This window comes from Manis pentadactyla, chromosome 16 (assembly GCF_030020395.1).
Source record: "Manis pentadactyla isolate mManPen7 chromosome 16, mManPen7.hap1, whole genome shotgun sequence".
NCBI classification, from domain to species: Eukaryota; Metazoa; Chordata; class Mammalia; order Pholidota; family Manidae; genus Manis; species Manis pentadactyla.
Genome location: NC_080034.1, coordinates 56,717,076 through 56,732,211, shown reverse-complemented (window position 1 = coordinate 56,732,211; position 15,136 = coordinate 56,717,076). Strand labels below are relative to the sequence as shown.

General features: G+C 45.8%; 1 protein-coding gene across 6 annotated transcripts in view; it reads left to right on the top strand.

The window, feature by feature from the left end:
• The first annotated feature begins 3,174 nt into the window (after positions 1 to 3,174).
• The window catches only part of HIVEP1 (HIVEP zinc finger 1), a 158,715-nt gene continuing 146,753 nt past the window's right edge, over positions 3,175 to 15,136 (top strand). For 2 of the 6 annotated variants that reach the window (XM_057494173.1, XM_036876117.2), the window contains exons 1-2: positions 6,263 to 6,546; positions 10,124 to 10,266. In XM_057494173.1, coding sequence (XP_057350156.1) covers positions 10,227 to 10,266 — 40 coding nt within the window. In that variant the 5' untranslated portion in view covers positions 6,263 to 6,546; positions 10,124 to 10,226. Of the gene's footprint in view, positions 3,391 to 6,260; positions 6,547 to 7,188; positions 7,315 to 8,072; positions 8,151 to 10,123; positions 10,267 to 15,136 lie in introns of those variants that run through there. The other 4 variants (XM_057494172.1, XM_036876414.2, XM_036876182.2 and 1 more) reach the window with 4 other exon arrangements.

Here is a 15,136-nt window from a genome sequence, read left to right as displayed (position 1 = left end):
TTAGGAGTAATTCTTCCTGGAAATAAAAGAGACTAGAATGGAGTCCTTTTGGCTGTCTGAGGCTATGATCAAACCAAACTAAGCACGCCCCAGCAGCGTTTCGCCTTGGATGGAGAAGCTTGCAGTGTCATGGAGAGCTTCCCCATTTCCTATTTTCTCACGCAGCTGCATTAGTACAATAATAACGACAGTTACACGAATAGCTGACATTCACTGAGCACTGTGGCAGTTCCAGGCATTTACAACCGAGTATAGCACTAAACCTCTCTCCACCCCTGCAAGGAAGGTACTGTGGCTGCTCCAGGTGGCAGCGACCTTTCCCACTGTCAGTGGTGTCCTCTCTGATAGTGCCCCTGGTATGTGTGCTCCCAAGGCCCATGTCACTAATTTCATCTTCAGGCACCTGGCAAACCCCTTCCTTAGGTCGGTCTTAATTGACTCTGCATTTCCATGTTAAAATACTCCTGGTGTCTGCTATGGACTGAATGTGCTCTGCCCACCCCTACCCTCCAGATTTATAAGTTACGTATTGCCCTCAATGTGACTGTATTTGGAGAGAGGGTCTTTAGGAGATAATTAGGTTAAACAAAGTCTAAGATTGGTTTAGTTAAGTCTAAATAAATCTAAGGGTAGGGCCCTGATCCAATACGATTAGTGTCCTTTTAAGAAGAGACACCAGAGAGCTGATTCCGCCTCTCTGTGCACACACCCCAGGGAAAATTCAGGTTAGGACATATGGAGGAAGTGGCCAGCTGGCTGCAAGCAGGAAGAAGGCTCTCACTGGAAACCGCATCAGCTGAACCTTGATCTTGGACTTCCAGCTTCCAGATTTGTAAGGAAATAAACTTCTATTGTTTGGGCCACCCAGTCTGTGGTGCTTTGCTAGGCAGCCTGAGCAGGCTCATATAGTGTCTTAGATTGTTGTACTTGTCTCCACATGGTTGGATCGTGGGTGTGGTTAGATTATTCTGACTGGGGGTAAGGTTGAATTGTTTTCCTTGAATGCTGTTCTCTCTTCCTAGTGTTGCCCAGTATGCTACTTGTGGACATTGTTATGAGGAAGTCTTTTAGGGACTGCAAGTATGGCTTCTATCAATCACTTCTAGTCTTCTTATAACTTTCTAACAGACTGTGCACCAGATAACACTCATTCAAATATTTTATTAGCTGGCATTGAATTAGGTGTTTTTAAATGAAGTTAGAGACCAGGTTCCTTCTAATAATGTATCCTGTAAGGTTAATAGTATCAACCTTGGCATAAATGTGAATTAAATCATCCTGTATAAACCTAGACATTGTTAAACTTAAAGAAAAAGTCATTTTCTCTTCTCGCCTCCTCCTCAAGTATCACACTATCCCAACTTCCCCATTTTCATCACACAAGCTACCAAGTTCTGAAAACGTGGAACTGTGGGCTTTTTTTCATTCCTTTTTCTTCTTTGCTCTACAGATGTAGAACATTATAGAGTTACTGTATTAGTTTTCAGAAAATATAATCTTTAAGCTTTAAGCATCTCAGTATTCTCTGGATTCCAATCATGGACCCACCACTTACTAGCTCTGTAGCTTCAGGCAGATAATTCAGCATTTTAAACTTCTCTTTCTTCATCCACAGTATGGGTTTGTGGTGGGGATTAAATGGGTTTATACAGGAAAGCCTGGCAAGCTGTAAATTCTCCATAACTGTCAATCAACTACCACCACTACAGCTATTATTACTACTGCTGCTAATACAAATACTACTATTACTATATCTGCAGATGCAAATACTGTTACTCCTACATCTGCTGACAGAAATACCACTATTACTACTACTGCAGGGACAAATGCTATAGTGATGGCTCCTAAATCCATCAGTGACTACAGTCTTCCCTACAAAAGATTGTTCTCAGTCCAAATGTCTACACATGACTGCTAACTGTCTGCAGGATCATATCTTAATTCTCACCTAAACATGCCTGAGAAGCCTTTTCTCTGGTCACCTGCTGCCTGCCCATTCTGTCTTCAGAGTTGATTACTGGAGAACCCAGCCTTCATGTTTGCTCAGGGTGGTCCAGGTCTGTCTCTCTCTGGGTAGAGTTAGTATTAATAGCTTCCCTTTCCTCCTCAAAAGTGTCCTGGTTTACATGCTGCATTTATATGGCCACCCTACTTATTTCACATTTGTTTGATTTTCTGCACTAGCCAGGAAACCCATCACTCATAGTTCATTTGCTCTCACCTTCAAGCTATTTCCCTTGCCTGGAATGCTGTTACCCTACCATTGCCAAATCATGAATTTCGCTGTCATTCCTACTCGGAATTCACCCTCCCATTGGAACTTTCTCTGATATTCCTGCCTTCCTCCCAATCTAGAAAGCTCTCAACAATCATGTAAATAACTCTGTATAACTTTAATTGGCTCTGTTTATAAGCTACCTCGTGTATCTTTTTTCCCCCTCTAGGTGTTTCTTCATGTGTGTATTCTGTCTCCATTTGCAAACTCCCAGAGGGCGAGGCCTGAACACAGGCTGGTGTTGGCACAAAGTGGATGAATAGTTAGAGTCCAGCTGCAGAGGACACTGCAAGCCTTCTTGATTACAAAACTGTTTAAAAAAAAAACTCTTTGTTAGTGCTTTGTGATGGTCCCGAGACTGCTAATCTAACGTAAAAATACATCCAGGTTCTGCCAGTGTCCAGTTAAGATAAAATCAACAGTTACAAGCTTTCCATAATGTGAAGGAGAGAGTGTGAGATAATCTGATGTAAGAAAGGTATATGAAAGGCATTATGGAGTTGATTTTCTTCAGAGGTCTTCAAGGCTGCAGGTCTTTCTCAGAAGGGAAATAATATTTTCAAAACTGAGATCTAAAAACCAAACAAAAAGCCTCAGAAACCATACATTACCACCTCGGTCTAGTTTGTGCTAAGAGGAGGGAAAATGAATCTAATTTAGAAGGCCTCCTTTTTTGTGTCTAACAGAAAATACCACAGGGTCCAGCTCTCCAGGATTATTAGACAGGTGGATTGTTCATTTCACTACAGGTAACAAAGGGAAGCTGGGCAAACGGGGCTGTCTCACTACGGGGGTAGGAAGTGGGAATCCTTCACCTTGACCACCTGCTTCCTTCTCTTCAATCAGCATACGAAGTGCCAAGTATCTGTGCAGGCTTCTCGGCGCAGAGCCCACGGTGTGCCCGACGTAGGCGGTGCACTAGATAACTTCAAAGCCCCAGGCAGGGGCCAGAAAAGGGGGGGCGAGAGCAGCCCAGGGAATGAAGCGCCTCCCCCTCGCGTTTCCTCTCACGCCCACTTCCAACCTAGGAGGCTTTTGGTTTCTGCTTTTGTTGTTTTTAAAATTAAAAGTTAAATCCAGGAAGCTTTGGGTCGGACTTTTGCGTTGCAGTTCGGGTAAGTTTCCTCTTGGCTCTTTTGTCTGGCGCCTAGTTTGGGAATAACCGGGGCGTGGGGCAGGGCTGGCACGGCGTGCTGGGAAGGTTTTGTCCCTGGGTCGCCCGGAGGAGGAGGGGATTCGGCCTGTGGACGGGAAAGCCCGGCGCGCGCGAAGGGCGGAGGGCGGAGGGGAGGGACAGGCGGCGGCGTGACCCTGCGGCCGGCGGGGAGGAACCTCCGGGATCTCCGCGTGGCGGTGGCGCTGCCGGGCCGCGCGCAGGGCGGAGGGCCGGGGCCGCGCCAGGGGGGAGCCCGAGCCGAGCCGAGCCGGGCCGGGAGGCCACGTGGGAACCGGGGCTGGGGACGCCGGGGCAGCGGTGGCGGCGTGGAGCTCGGGGGCCGCGGCGGCCGAAGGCGGCGACGAAGCCCCCAGTGAACTTGTGTTCTCCCAGATCTGCTCAGCAAGAAAAATGTGTAGAGCCTGTCAGTGACACTGCCCCCCCTTGAACCCCACTGCCGCCTGGAGCTGGGTTCCAAAGGTGTTCTCGCGGCCCGTGGAGGTGCAGCTAGAGAGAAATGGGCCCCAGGGAGCACCCTCCCCCACTTTTTCATCAGAGTCCGGTCACCTCCCCCATTTTTCCAGAATTTTTGACAGTTTAAACTGCTGTTTACCATACACATTTATTTTCTGTTTAGAATTTTTTTCCACGTTCCGATGCAATTTGAGAAACTATTTAACTTGCTACAAAACAAGTAAGCCAAAACTAGCTACTTTAAAGTTTAGCTGGGTTTTCCTGCCTTCTGGTAACTAGGCAATTTAGAAATGTAGGCAGACGTAGGCAAAGAAATTGCATTTAGAAAATTCAAAACTAGAAAATAAGAAAACTATTCGGTACTGTATATATTTGAAAGAAAAGTTTAATAATGATTTGCCACTCAAGAAAGTTAAATTGTGAGTAGCCTATTTAAGAAAAAAGTTCTTTAACAAATTGAAACGACAAAATTCATCTATTATAACTCCAGACTGCATATTTAATTTGTTAGAAAGTTCACAATGTCAAATCCCATACATTGTGTTTGTTCACAGTATGTATTTATTTTGTATAACAATCCTGGGTTAAAAATATATTCATTAATTTAGCATTATAGACTTAGCAAGTGACGCAAAGTAGAATTAATGATTATCAATTACCTTAATCTTCATTCTCTGACAGATTGGGTATACTTTCCTATCTAACTGAATGTCTTTTTTTATTCCAATACCCTGTTGGGAAGTTACATTACATGCTTTTTGTGATTGCAGTCTATTAGACACCATTTCATTTTATAAGAGAGAGATGATTTTATCACATCGAAAATAAAGTGCATTATATCATTGCAACTTTGTATCCATAATATGCTAAACATTATTTTAAGTGTAGGCAGTTGTTGGATGACCTTTTGCTCTTAGGACCACATTAGTTTTCAATAGTCATATTCCCCCCGTACATTATATTATTTCTGGTTACAAGCTCCCCATTATTGAGTATTCCATTTTTAATCATTCCCCTTCTGGTACATTTCTTAGTTCAAATGAGCTCGAGGTAGGATTTCCTCAGAGGAATTTTAGGGGTCAACCCTAGCAGGAAAAACCTAGACGTCTTATGGAAGCCCCAGGGAGCAAAATAGTTTGAGTTTGCACAGATGGCCAACGTAGTGGGTGTACGGTCGTTTAACATTTTTATTCCTTAAAAGGGGAAAACAGTTTGGTTTAATCTGAGAATTTTTTCTGCATCAGAATTTTTGTTGTGCTTTATTCCCAAGTGCAGCGTGGCTCCTTAAACCAATCACTTTTGCCTGCTTCTGTAGTTGTACATGTGGAGTTCCTGAGCCCCAGACTTCTAACATTCTTTTAGGTCTAACCCCGAAAACCGTCGCTACCTTAATCCAGCCTCTATAGATTTCCACTTGCTTCCTCTACTGCTTTCTAGCAGCTGGGCTCAAACTCTGGTTTACGGTAATTACTCCCTCTTCCCCCTTTCTCCCCTCCCGGCGTCCCTGGAGCCAGGTCCGCTGCCGAGCCCCGCACCACCCTTTCCGGACCCCAAACCCCCTCCCCTCCCTACCCCAAGCTGTCAAGCGGACCGGCAGGGGTTAACTGCGCGCGCAGCTCGGCCCTGGGAACCACCAGCAGGCTTTGGAGCGGCCTCAGGAATAACCTTGGCTTTCCTCAATCTTTTAATAGAACAACCGCCACCAGAAAGTGGTTTCAGTTCAGGGTTAATAATATGTCCCCTTCACCCTCCAAACCAATATTCCGCCCCACTCCCTTTTTTTTAAAGTTGTTTTTCAAAGTTAATGAGTTTCAAGTTTCACAATGACTCTCCCCTTCCCTCATCACGTTGCTGAGGAAACCCCCTTGGGGTCCCCCCTCCCTTCCCCTTTCCCCTCCCCCTGGCGGCCCGGGCGGGGGGCGGGGCTGGGAGACCCCATGACGTCACCGGGCCGGCCCACATCCTGCTTTAGAAAGTAAAGAGACGGTAAAGAGAAACTACCGCCCTGCCGGTCCCCGCCCCTCTTTCCGGACCAACCGCCCCCAGCTGCGCGACCCGGCCTGGCCTTCCCCGGGCCGCGTGATCTGCCGAGCCCGCCCTCCGCCCCCGCCCCTGCCCGGCGCCAGTCGCCCAGCCGGCGCGACCCCGGGCTCCCGCCCCGCGCGTCCCTAACCCTGCCCCGCCCCCTCGGGCCCGGCGGCCGCCTCCTTCCGCCCCCCTCCCGTCCCTGCGGCGGCCGGGCGGGGCGGAGCAGCGGGCCGCCGGCGGGGTAGGCGGGCCGGGGACCCGCCCCGCCGGGGACACCCGGGGCTCCGGCCTCCGAGCAAGCCCCGATCCGGAGCACCCACCCCACCCCTTCCCGCGCAGGGCTGGCTACCCCCTCGTCCCGGCCGGGCCCCGTGCTGGGGGTGACCCCTGCCACTCTCCCCGCGAGGCCGCAGCCTCTGTCCCGCGGGGGACGCTCCCTCCACCTCCCGCGCGTCGCGGCCTCCCCGCCTCCCGCCCCCGGGGATCCCCTGCCGCCCCGCCCACCCGCGGGAAAGCCTCGGACCTTCGCCCGCCCTCCCCGAGGCCGCCCGGCCCGCTTTCCTCCCGTCGCCCCTAAAGACGCGAAACGTGCCCTTCTCTGCCCCGGGGAGAGGTAAAGCCCGCGCCCGCCTTCCTTGCTGGGGCCCCACGGCCCCCGGGTCCGCCCCCCCAGCCTCAACGCGGTGCTCGTCCACGGCCTCGCCGCCCAGCCCCCGGCCCCTCGGACGCCCCTTCCTCGGCAGGGACGGTCATGCCGCGGTCCTGGGCGTCGGCGAGCACGGCCGCCTCCCCCGCCCGGCGCCTGCGGCCCCCGCCAGAGCGCCTCGCGTCCCCCCCTCGCCCCTCGGCCGGCTCCCCTGTTTAATATTTCAGCGCTGGGTGGTGTGAGCGCCAGTCGCCGGCCTTTAGGGTGGCTGCTGCCGAGGCGGCGGCGGCGCGGGGGGGTGCTGGAGCCCGGGGACCGGGAGCAGCAGCAGGAAGAGGTTATGTTTGTGTTTGGGGTTGTCAAGTGAAGGAGGGATCCCAGGCGGCGCCGCCGCCGCCGCGCGGGGGTCGCGGAGATTCCGAGCTGCGGCTGCCGCCATCAGCAGCGCAGCTCCAGGGCCGGCTGCAGCGGCAGCGACTCCGCCGGGCGTCCTGGCAGCAGGTTGGGCGCGGGCTCCACAGCAGAGGAGCAGCAGGGGGGGCCGGACCGCATACCCTCCGCGGGCGGGGGGCGTGCAGGCGCGCGCGCGTGTGTGTGCTGGTGTGTATATGTGTGTGCGTGTGTGTGCAATCGCCGACCTTGCAGAGGGGATGGCTGCGTGCGGGGACACTTGCCACTTCTGGGCGCCCTCGCTGTGCACGAGCTGCCCGAGCTGCGGTCCTACGAGCCAAGCAGGTAGGGAAGGACCCAGCTTTCCCACCCGCGTTCCAGCCGCAGACGCATTTTGCAAGAGGGTGGGGGGTGAGGGAGACCAGGCCTCGGCTTCCCAACCTCCGGGCTTTGTGGCTTTCTTTTCCTTTCGTTCTTTGCTTTAAGTGCCTGTTTACTCCCAGCCACCTGGGTAGTTTCTTTCCGGGTTGGGAGTAAGCGCCCGCAGCAGTTGGGAAGTGGGCAGTGGGTTTGGGCGCGGGTCGGCTCTGGCTCGCCTTGGGGTCGGGCTGGGGAAGGAGTTGCCGCTGGAGAGGGGAGGGGGCGGTGGTGGAGCTGGCGGCGAGGAGGAGTCTGGCTGCCGCGCTCGCCTCATCTCGTCCTTCTGCTCTCCGCATCCACTCCGGGCTCCTGCCTGAGCTGGCACTTCCATTCCCCCCTCCTCCTGGCATGCGAAGCGCTTTGTTCAGTGCAGCGTTGCAGAGGGGTTTTCCCAGGCTCCGCCCTCCACATTCATTCATGTTTTTTCTCCTTGCCACTGTCTTTACGCTTTTTGATCGTCTCATTATTTTGCTCCCTGTAGTATTTCTTTCCTGCCTGTGAAGGAACGGCTTATCACCCTTCCTAGTCCCTACGATGCTGCTGCTTTTGAAAATACCTCCCCCCAACGAGGATATAAACACGGGATGGACAGCTAAGGACAGTGGGTAGGCAGAGAACAGGGTAGCAGAAAGCTGTTACTGATTGGGAGTTTACATTTTTTCTCCTGGTTTTACGGGATCACATGATTGTATTACCTTCGGAGTTCACGCTTTAAAAACTTCCAAATTTCGTGGCCGTTTAAAAGCTTTACGTTTAATAAGGTATGTAGTTAAGCATTCATACAATTTATTTGGACCTAACGTCCCTAAATTCTCTATTGAATCAGACGTTCCGTGAATCGGATGGTCGTTTTTAATGCAGCGAGTTGAGAAATCATCTTGTATAGCTCATTTAACAAGTTCTAGATGGAATACATAGTATTGGACCATCATATTTCATATTCTTCCCCATGCAGTTAAAAACATTACAAGTATTTTTTGTGCAGTGCCCATATATAGGCGTATCAGGGATAAAATACTGAAGTTAATTGTAGTCTTCCCTTCTATTTTTTTCTCTGCTATGAAACCATAAATTTCTAAAACCTAATGCTGAGATATTAGTCTTTCCCATGTATGCTTTGTTAAGGAGAATTAATTTGAGTATTTCTGTGTTCCAGTCAGTGAACAAAGCGTCTGCATTTAGTCCTTATAACAACCCTGTGATGGTTGCTATTGCCTAGTTTTGCATTTGGGAAATCTGATCTTCAGAGAGGCTGTGTACCTTGAACAAGGCCACATAGTAAGTGGTCATGCCTGACTTTGAACTCAGTCTGACTATATATTTTGACACCAAAATATATATATATATATAGTCGTGACTTGTGCTATATATACATACATACACACATACAGATATATATATATATATATATATATATATAGCTTTTGAATAAATCCCCAAGAGTAGGTATCTCCTCCAGTGAGGAAATGAGCACTGCAAATAACTGAGGCTCCTGGTGCCACATTACTTGGTTGCTGACCATAGGCAGGCCACTTAACCTCTCCCTGTCTTAATTTTCTTATCTGTAAAATGTGTAAATGATAGCTACCTTACCATCTATAATTAGGATTAAATTAGGCAATGTGTAGACAGTACATAGGCACACACAGTAGGTGCTTAGCAAGTATTGTTTTATTCTGCAGTACTGGATATAAAAAGTTTTAAACAGCATTCCTATTTCATTTTTGTGTCTTTGCTTAGTGATTAAACAATTTCATGTATTAACATCATTATAATGGTCTTTGCTTATCAGCTTTATTGCAAGGAGTTAACACTAAAATTTTAGTTTTAAAAATCTAAAATTTAGCTCTAATATTTTTGAGGATCTTGTGGAAGAGGAGACTGAGCTGACTGATTGGGGTAGAGAGTTTTGTTAGGTTTGGAGTCTTACTGTTTTGGCATAGATCACTGCTTTTCCAATGTACAAGTCAGGACAGACTAGGTTATGTTGTAGTAACAAATAACTCCCAAACCTCAGCCACTTAAAACAACAAAGGTCTCTGTTTTGTTTATGCTTCATCATCAAGTGGGGTTAGCAGGAGCTCAGCTCTGTATTGTCAGACTTGCTGTCTCGGACAGTGCCTGTCCAATGGCAGAGGGAAGGAGAGCTCAGGAGTGTCTTGCTTTGATAACTAACTGCTCTAACTTGCAAGTGATGCACCTCTGCTTACAGGTCCTTAGCCAAAACTGTTCACATATTGTAGCTAAACACAGGGAGGCAGAAAGTGCAGTCCTACCACAGTCTAGAAGAGAGATCTGGAATCACTGGGGAGGAGCCACAATAGCAACCACTTACTTAACTCAGTAAAACAAGATGAGTGAGACATGGTCCCTGTCCCCAAAGAGCTTATGAATGGACAGATGTGCACTATATACAGCATGACCCTTTATAGCCTGATGCTGTACTTTAATTACACCTGGTAATGTTACTTTAAAACACAATTTAGTGAAATCTCAGTCTTTGATGGTGGTACAGTGATTTTTTGTTTTTATTTTTCCTAATGAGAAAGCCCAGATAGCGGCAAAATGATATATATAACCTGTGTTTAATTAAAAGTTAGGAAGTAATCTTTTGCAGTGATCTCCAGCTTGCATACCTTTTGTTGAGTTTAGGTTAGTTTTGTACTGAGCCATAACTTTTGAAGTGTCTTTTTCTTTTAAAGGTAGTAAAATATGATTTTTCCCCCATTTTTAGATCATGGATTAATTGATAAACAATGAGTTGATGGAGCTACCTTTTTGTAACCTGCTCTTCCTACAGTTTCTAAGAAGAAAAAGGAACTCTTGAATCAAAGAAAATGCCTCGAACTAAACAGATTCATCCCAGGAATCTAAGAGGTAAGGCTCTGCATTAAATAGAAGTAAGGTTTACAATAAATCTTATAATAAAGTACCTCTGTTCCATGGTGAGCTCCCAGTATGCTGGTTCCATTTCACTTCTACTCACCCTACATAATTCCTGTCTCTCAGGAAATTCTGAATAAATATTAGTTGAATGAGTTAATTGAATATGACCATTTTATTATGCCTTCCTAACCATTAGTGTGGATATATTAAAACCTGAGATTTACTATCTCTCAGCAGGGACTGTGTTTGGATCAAAGAACATGAGATGAACAGTTGAATATTCTTTGCCAACTGGATGACAATAAATTATTATTTTTTTACCTTCCCCCATACTTATTTTGAGATTTATTTTTGTACTACTCTATCCATTAGATTAATAAGAAGTGAAGAGAGTTGTAGTTGAATGACCTCAGATCATTATTTGCAGAACTCTATGAGACAAACCTATTTTCTATGAGGAAGCAGTCAAAATTATGTATATAATACACATTTCATTCAAAGATGAAGAAATGAGTATTATCCCTTAAGTGTAAAGAGAAATTTTAATATTAGAAAAGAAAGCCTATTTTATAAAATAGCTTATTGTTTTGAAAGATTGGTGGTGTTCTGATTTGTTCTATCAACTTGGATTAGCAATTATCTTTTATTTTTAACTTCAGTAGATAAGAGTGTAGCAGTGTTAAGCAAAGAACTGTTAAAGCTTATTATTTAAAATCTAGTAAAGCATCTTAAAAAATATTTACTATTACAGAAAAAATTCTCAAGTACATGCAAGGTAAGGAATGACTTAAAAATGAAACAAGTTAATTGAAAATGTTCCTTGGGGGAATAAAATTGGCCAATCTCTCCTAAAGTGATAATTGAAAATGTGGTCGATGTTGTAGCCTTCTTGAATGTGAAAACGGTGTACTTGTTTCCTGACAAAAAGAGTCCTAGAACCCTCTGCTGACATAGGTAGATGCCTTGGCCCAAGGTCACATTAGTGATTATTATACCAGTGTTTAATGAGGTGAGGATTTAGATGGAGAGCATTAAGTGTTGGGTATGGAAGTCTGATTGTACAGTCATATAGAAAATGTTGAAAATTGGTCATGCATTTGCCTCACTAGAATCTAGCTCTCCAAAGGTTCTTTCTCTTGCTTACTCCTGCAGTAGAGACTCCACACTCATGGGTGCAAGATGAGGTGGGCATTTGGAGTCCTGTCCTAGACCCAGCCTTTAAAATTCATCTTTCTAGAGACAGTGTCCTTTCTAATAAGCACAAAGTCTGCCTGGGGGCTAGCAGGTGCCCTAGCCCAGCACAGTTCCTGGCAGCTAATAAGAGCTCCAATATTTATTGAAGGAATAAATATGTGATTTGCCTGAAAGTATTACTCATTAGGTCACATATATTAGGCATTTTCATAGTTAAAATATATACTTTATAATATTCTAAATAACATAACTTTCTTGAGAAATGTAGATTTTTAGGCCATAGACACTTTTCTGTATCAAATAAATGTACAACTCAACAGATACTTGTTGAACACCTTCATGTGCCCTGCTGTCTTAGGTGGAAGGGATGAAATGGTAAGCAAACATGGACCCTGAAAGGAGAATAGAGTTGAGAGAGGATAGTCAGGTGGCTGTTACTGTGCCCCTGTGGTGAGGGAAGAGCAGAGGTGTGGAGAATGCACAGAGATGGATTCCTGGATGTCCCAGTTGGGGAAGGTTTGGCGTGGGCAGGTTAGGAAGGAAAGATAACATCTGAACTGATTCTTAAGGTTCAGAAATTATCCGAGAACCTGACAAGACAGGATGGAGCATTTCATCTTGAGATTGGAGCTCATGGGGGATTCAAGCTAGTTTAAGTTAGTCTTCATTACTAGAACATAAGAGGGTAATTCTGGGGGAAAGGGTGGGGTAGCGGGAGAGATAGGAGATTGGAGCAGGAGAATTAGGAGTGATCAGATCGTGAAGGTCCATGAAAGCTGAGTCTAAATTTAGTGTGTAGGGTTAAATGTTTTGATAGGAAAACTTGCTTTTTTCTGAAATGCAGATGTCTTTTAAGTTTTCTAGGAGAACTGAAAATAAATTGGGTCCTGGCCCTATCAGCAAGAGTCTAGAAAGTTGCCTGACTGAGACCCTTAGGAATTTTCAGCCACTGAAAAGTAGATGAAAGATTAGCAAAGCCAGCCTACTAAGGGCATGCGGGTGGGATTGCAGATGCACCAGGCCCAGGAAAGGGGCACTCTGACCAGTGGAGTGGGGGAACTTCTTGCTTATTCAGGCGAGGAAGATGAGGGCGAAGGTGTTCTGGTTGGGAAAAACCTGAGTAAACAAAGGCACAAAGGCAAGGCAGTGCCAAGGTGTAACACTTGGCAAATTTCTGCATTCCTTCTAAAAATGTACTTGAGGACTCTACCCCAAGGCACAGCTTGGGGGCTAAAGTAAACAAGTGAACATTAGCTACTAAAATGGATTTTTTAACATTTATTTTGTATCTCACTGTGACAGTTGGAATATCCTGTTTGTCTCACTTTACCCGTGACCCTCTCTGTGCTTTGGCTTATAGAAGACCCGTCTCTCCTAAAGTTAGCAATGAGGTAGGTGGGGAGTGGAAATCAGAAGACCAGGAAGGGAGTCCCAGCCCTGCTTGCTGTGGAGAGTAGATTGCTCGCATTACTTATGGGGTCACGTTAGGGGCTTCATTAAACATATTGCTTCCTTGGAAAACTGTCTGTGAAGTATTTATCTTGTGTTTGGTAATTAAGTCAATAATAAAACATTTATGCTTGAAAATCTCAAGTTATATGTTGATTGTGCTTTTTAACTTTATGTAGTTTTAATTCTTAAAATACAGTTTTTTAAAAATTTACTCTTGGTTCTTCAGCTGGGGTTGATATAGAAATATCTGCAAACATACGTGTGTGTATTCACATATTAGAATGTAATACAAGTGTGTAAATGTACAGTATAGAGGTTTGTTATGGAGGAGTGTTCAAAATTTATGTGGATTTAAATTAGGCATGCTCCGGCTATGCTCCTGTTGGAGATGAAGTTCACACTTGTCAGATGTTAGAGGTTCTTTAGTGGAACAGTGTGCGAAGAATGGAGAAGTTATAGGTAGGACACAAATTTGGGGCAGAATTGAGACAGAGTTAGGCCCGGTGGAGGATCCGGACCATTTGCAGGAGTGGGATGTGTTAAATTCTCGTCTCTCTCCACCTGTGGCCATACAAACCAGACAGAAGCTTTGTCTTTGGTGCCCATTTGCACAGTGCAGGAGGGTAGAGGTTAACTGTGACATGTCCTTTGTGAGGTTGAATGAGAATATCAGAAGAGCATGAGAGAAGCACTTGGTATTTAGAATAAAGGCTTTGTTGTGCTAGGTTCTCCAGAGAAAGGCCGTGGGCCACTGTGTGGCAAACTGCAGGGCCAGAGCACCCTTGGTGGTCCTGATAAGTGTGACAGCAGGGCAGTGCCACCTTCTCTGCCATCTTTCCTTACTGACCACTCATCTCTACCGTCTCCCCAAGTCTTTGCTTGGACTTGGGTGACATGGAATAGAGGAACTGGGGGCTCGTGGGGGATTCCATGCCAGTCCTCTTAAGATAAATCGGTTGGTTTTGTGCTATGCCAGTCATGACTGTGATGTGTTATGAAGTTGTGGAAAAGAAGAAAAAAGGCTTTACCTGTTTTAGTTGAATTTGGACCTAGCTTCTCAAAGACACATCTACTTTGAGGTTGGGAGTCAGTGTGGAAAATACTATTAACCTTTTGTAGAAAGGTTAATTTTTAACCTTTTGCAAAACATATTTTGAGAATCTGGCATAGCTGTTGTTTTTTATTAGTTGAGTGCATTTGGCTGTGAACACACTGCAAACAAGGGGAGCTGTTTCCCCTCTGAGTGCCAGCTTTATTACAGCATGAGAAAGAGCCCTCAGGAGGGTTGTGAGATCATCGTGGAGATCATGCGAGGGGTCTATGGATGCCCATCGCCTTATAAGATGAAGTACAAAGTCCTGAGTTGGGCTTGAACAAACTTTCCACAGTTTGGCCTTGTTCTGTGAATCTCATGAGTAGTCCTTTGCCATTTCAGGAGCTTGGCATGCGAATCCAGCATCTCTTTGCTTACACTGCTTTCTGGAAATTACCTCTTTCCCTCTGCATTTCCACTGTTTCTTACCCAGTGTGGGAGGTGTCTCTTTCGAAGAGGACTTCACTTCTTGAGTTTTTCCCTTCATACTCTTCTCCCCCTCCACCTCTGTCCCCTGCCATGTCCAGTGGGCTTCCATTGCTTGTGTCTACATGGACTTTACTGTACTTTTGATAATTACATCACAGTGATTCTCTTTCAGGTCTGTCATCTTAGCTGAATATAAGTTATATGTTAAAAGAGACTGATTTACGCATCTATTTATGCTTAATGAGAGAATATTTGTGTAGCTTTTTAGCAAACTAGAGGGTTAAAGATGATTTGTACTCATGAAATTTGTTCCGTTTTTGAACCTTGATTAGCAAATGCTTCTTCCAATATTTGGTAGCCTCTGATTGAAAAACCTGTTAAAAATATTTTGATTGCCTGAAGAGAGAAACCAAATAGTTACCAACTTTTGTTTTATGTGTGTTTTTGCCATAAAATTCCTATAATTGATTCCTTTGGTACATTTAATTAATATAATGGTGAAGAGTTCAGCTTCCTGCTGTCATGGACTAGCTGTGTGGCCTTGGGCAGACTGGGAATGTTAGTTTCCTCATCTGTAAAACAGAGACCATGTGTGAAGATCAGATACCATGGCAAGTGTAAGCATTTGGTACAATGCCTGCCATTGGGTAAACACTCACTACAGAGAATTGTTATTTTCTGTAAAAGATTGAT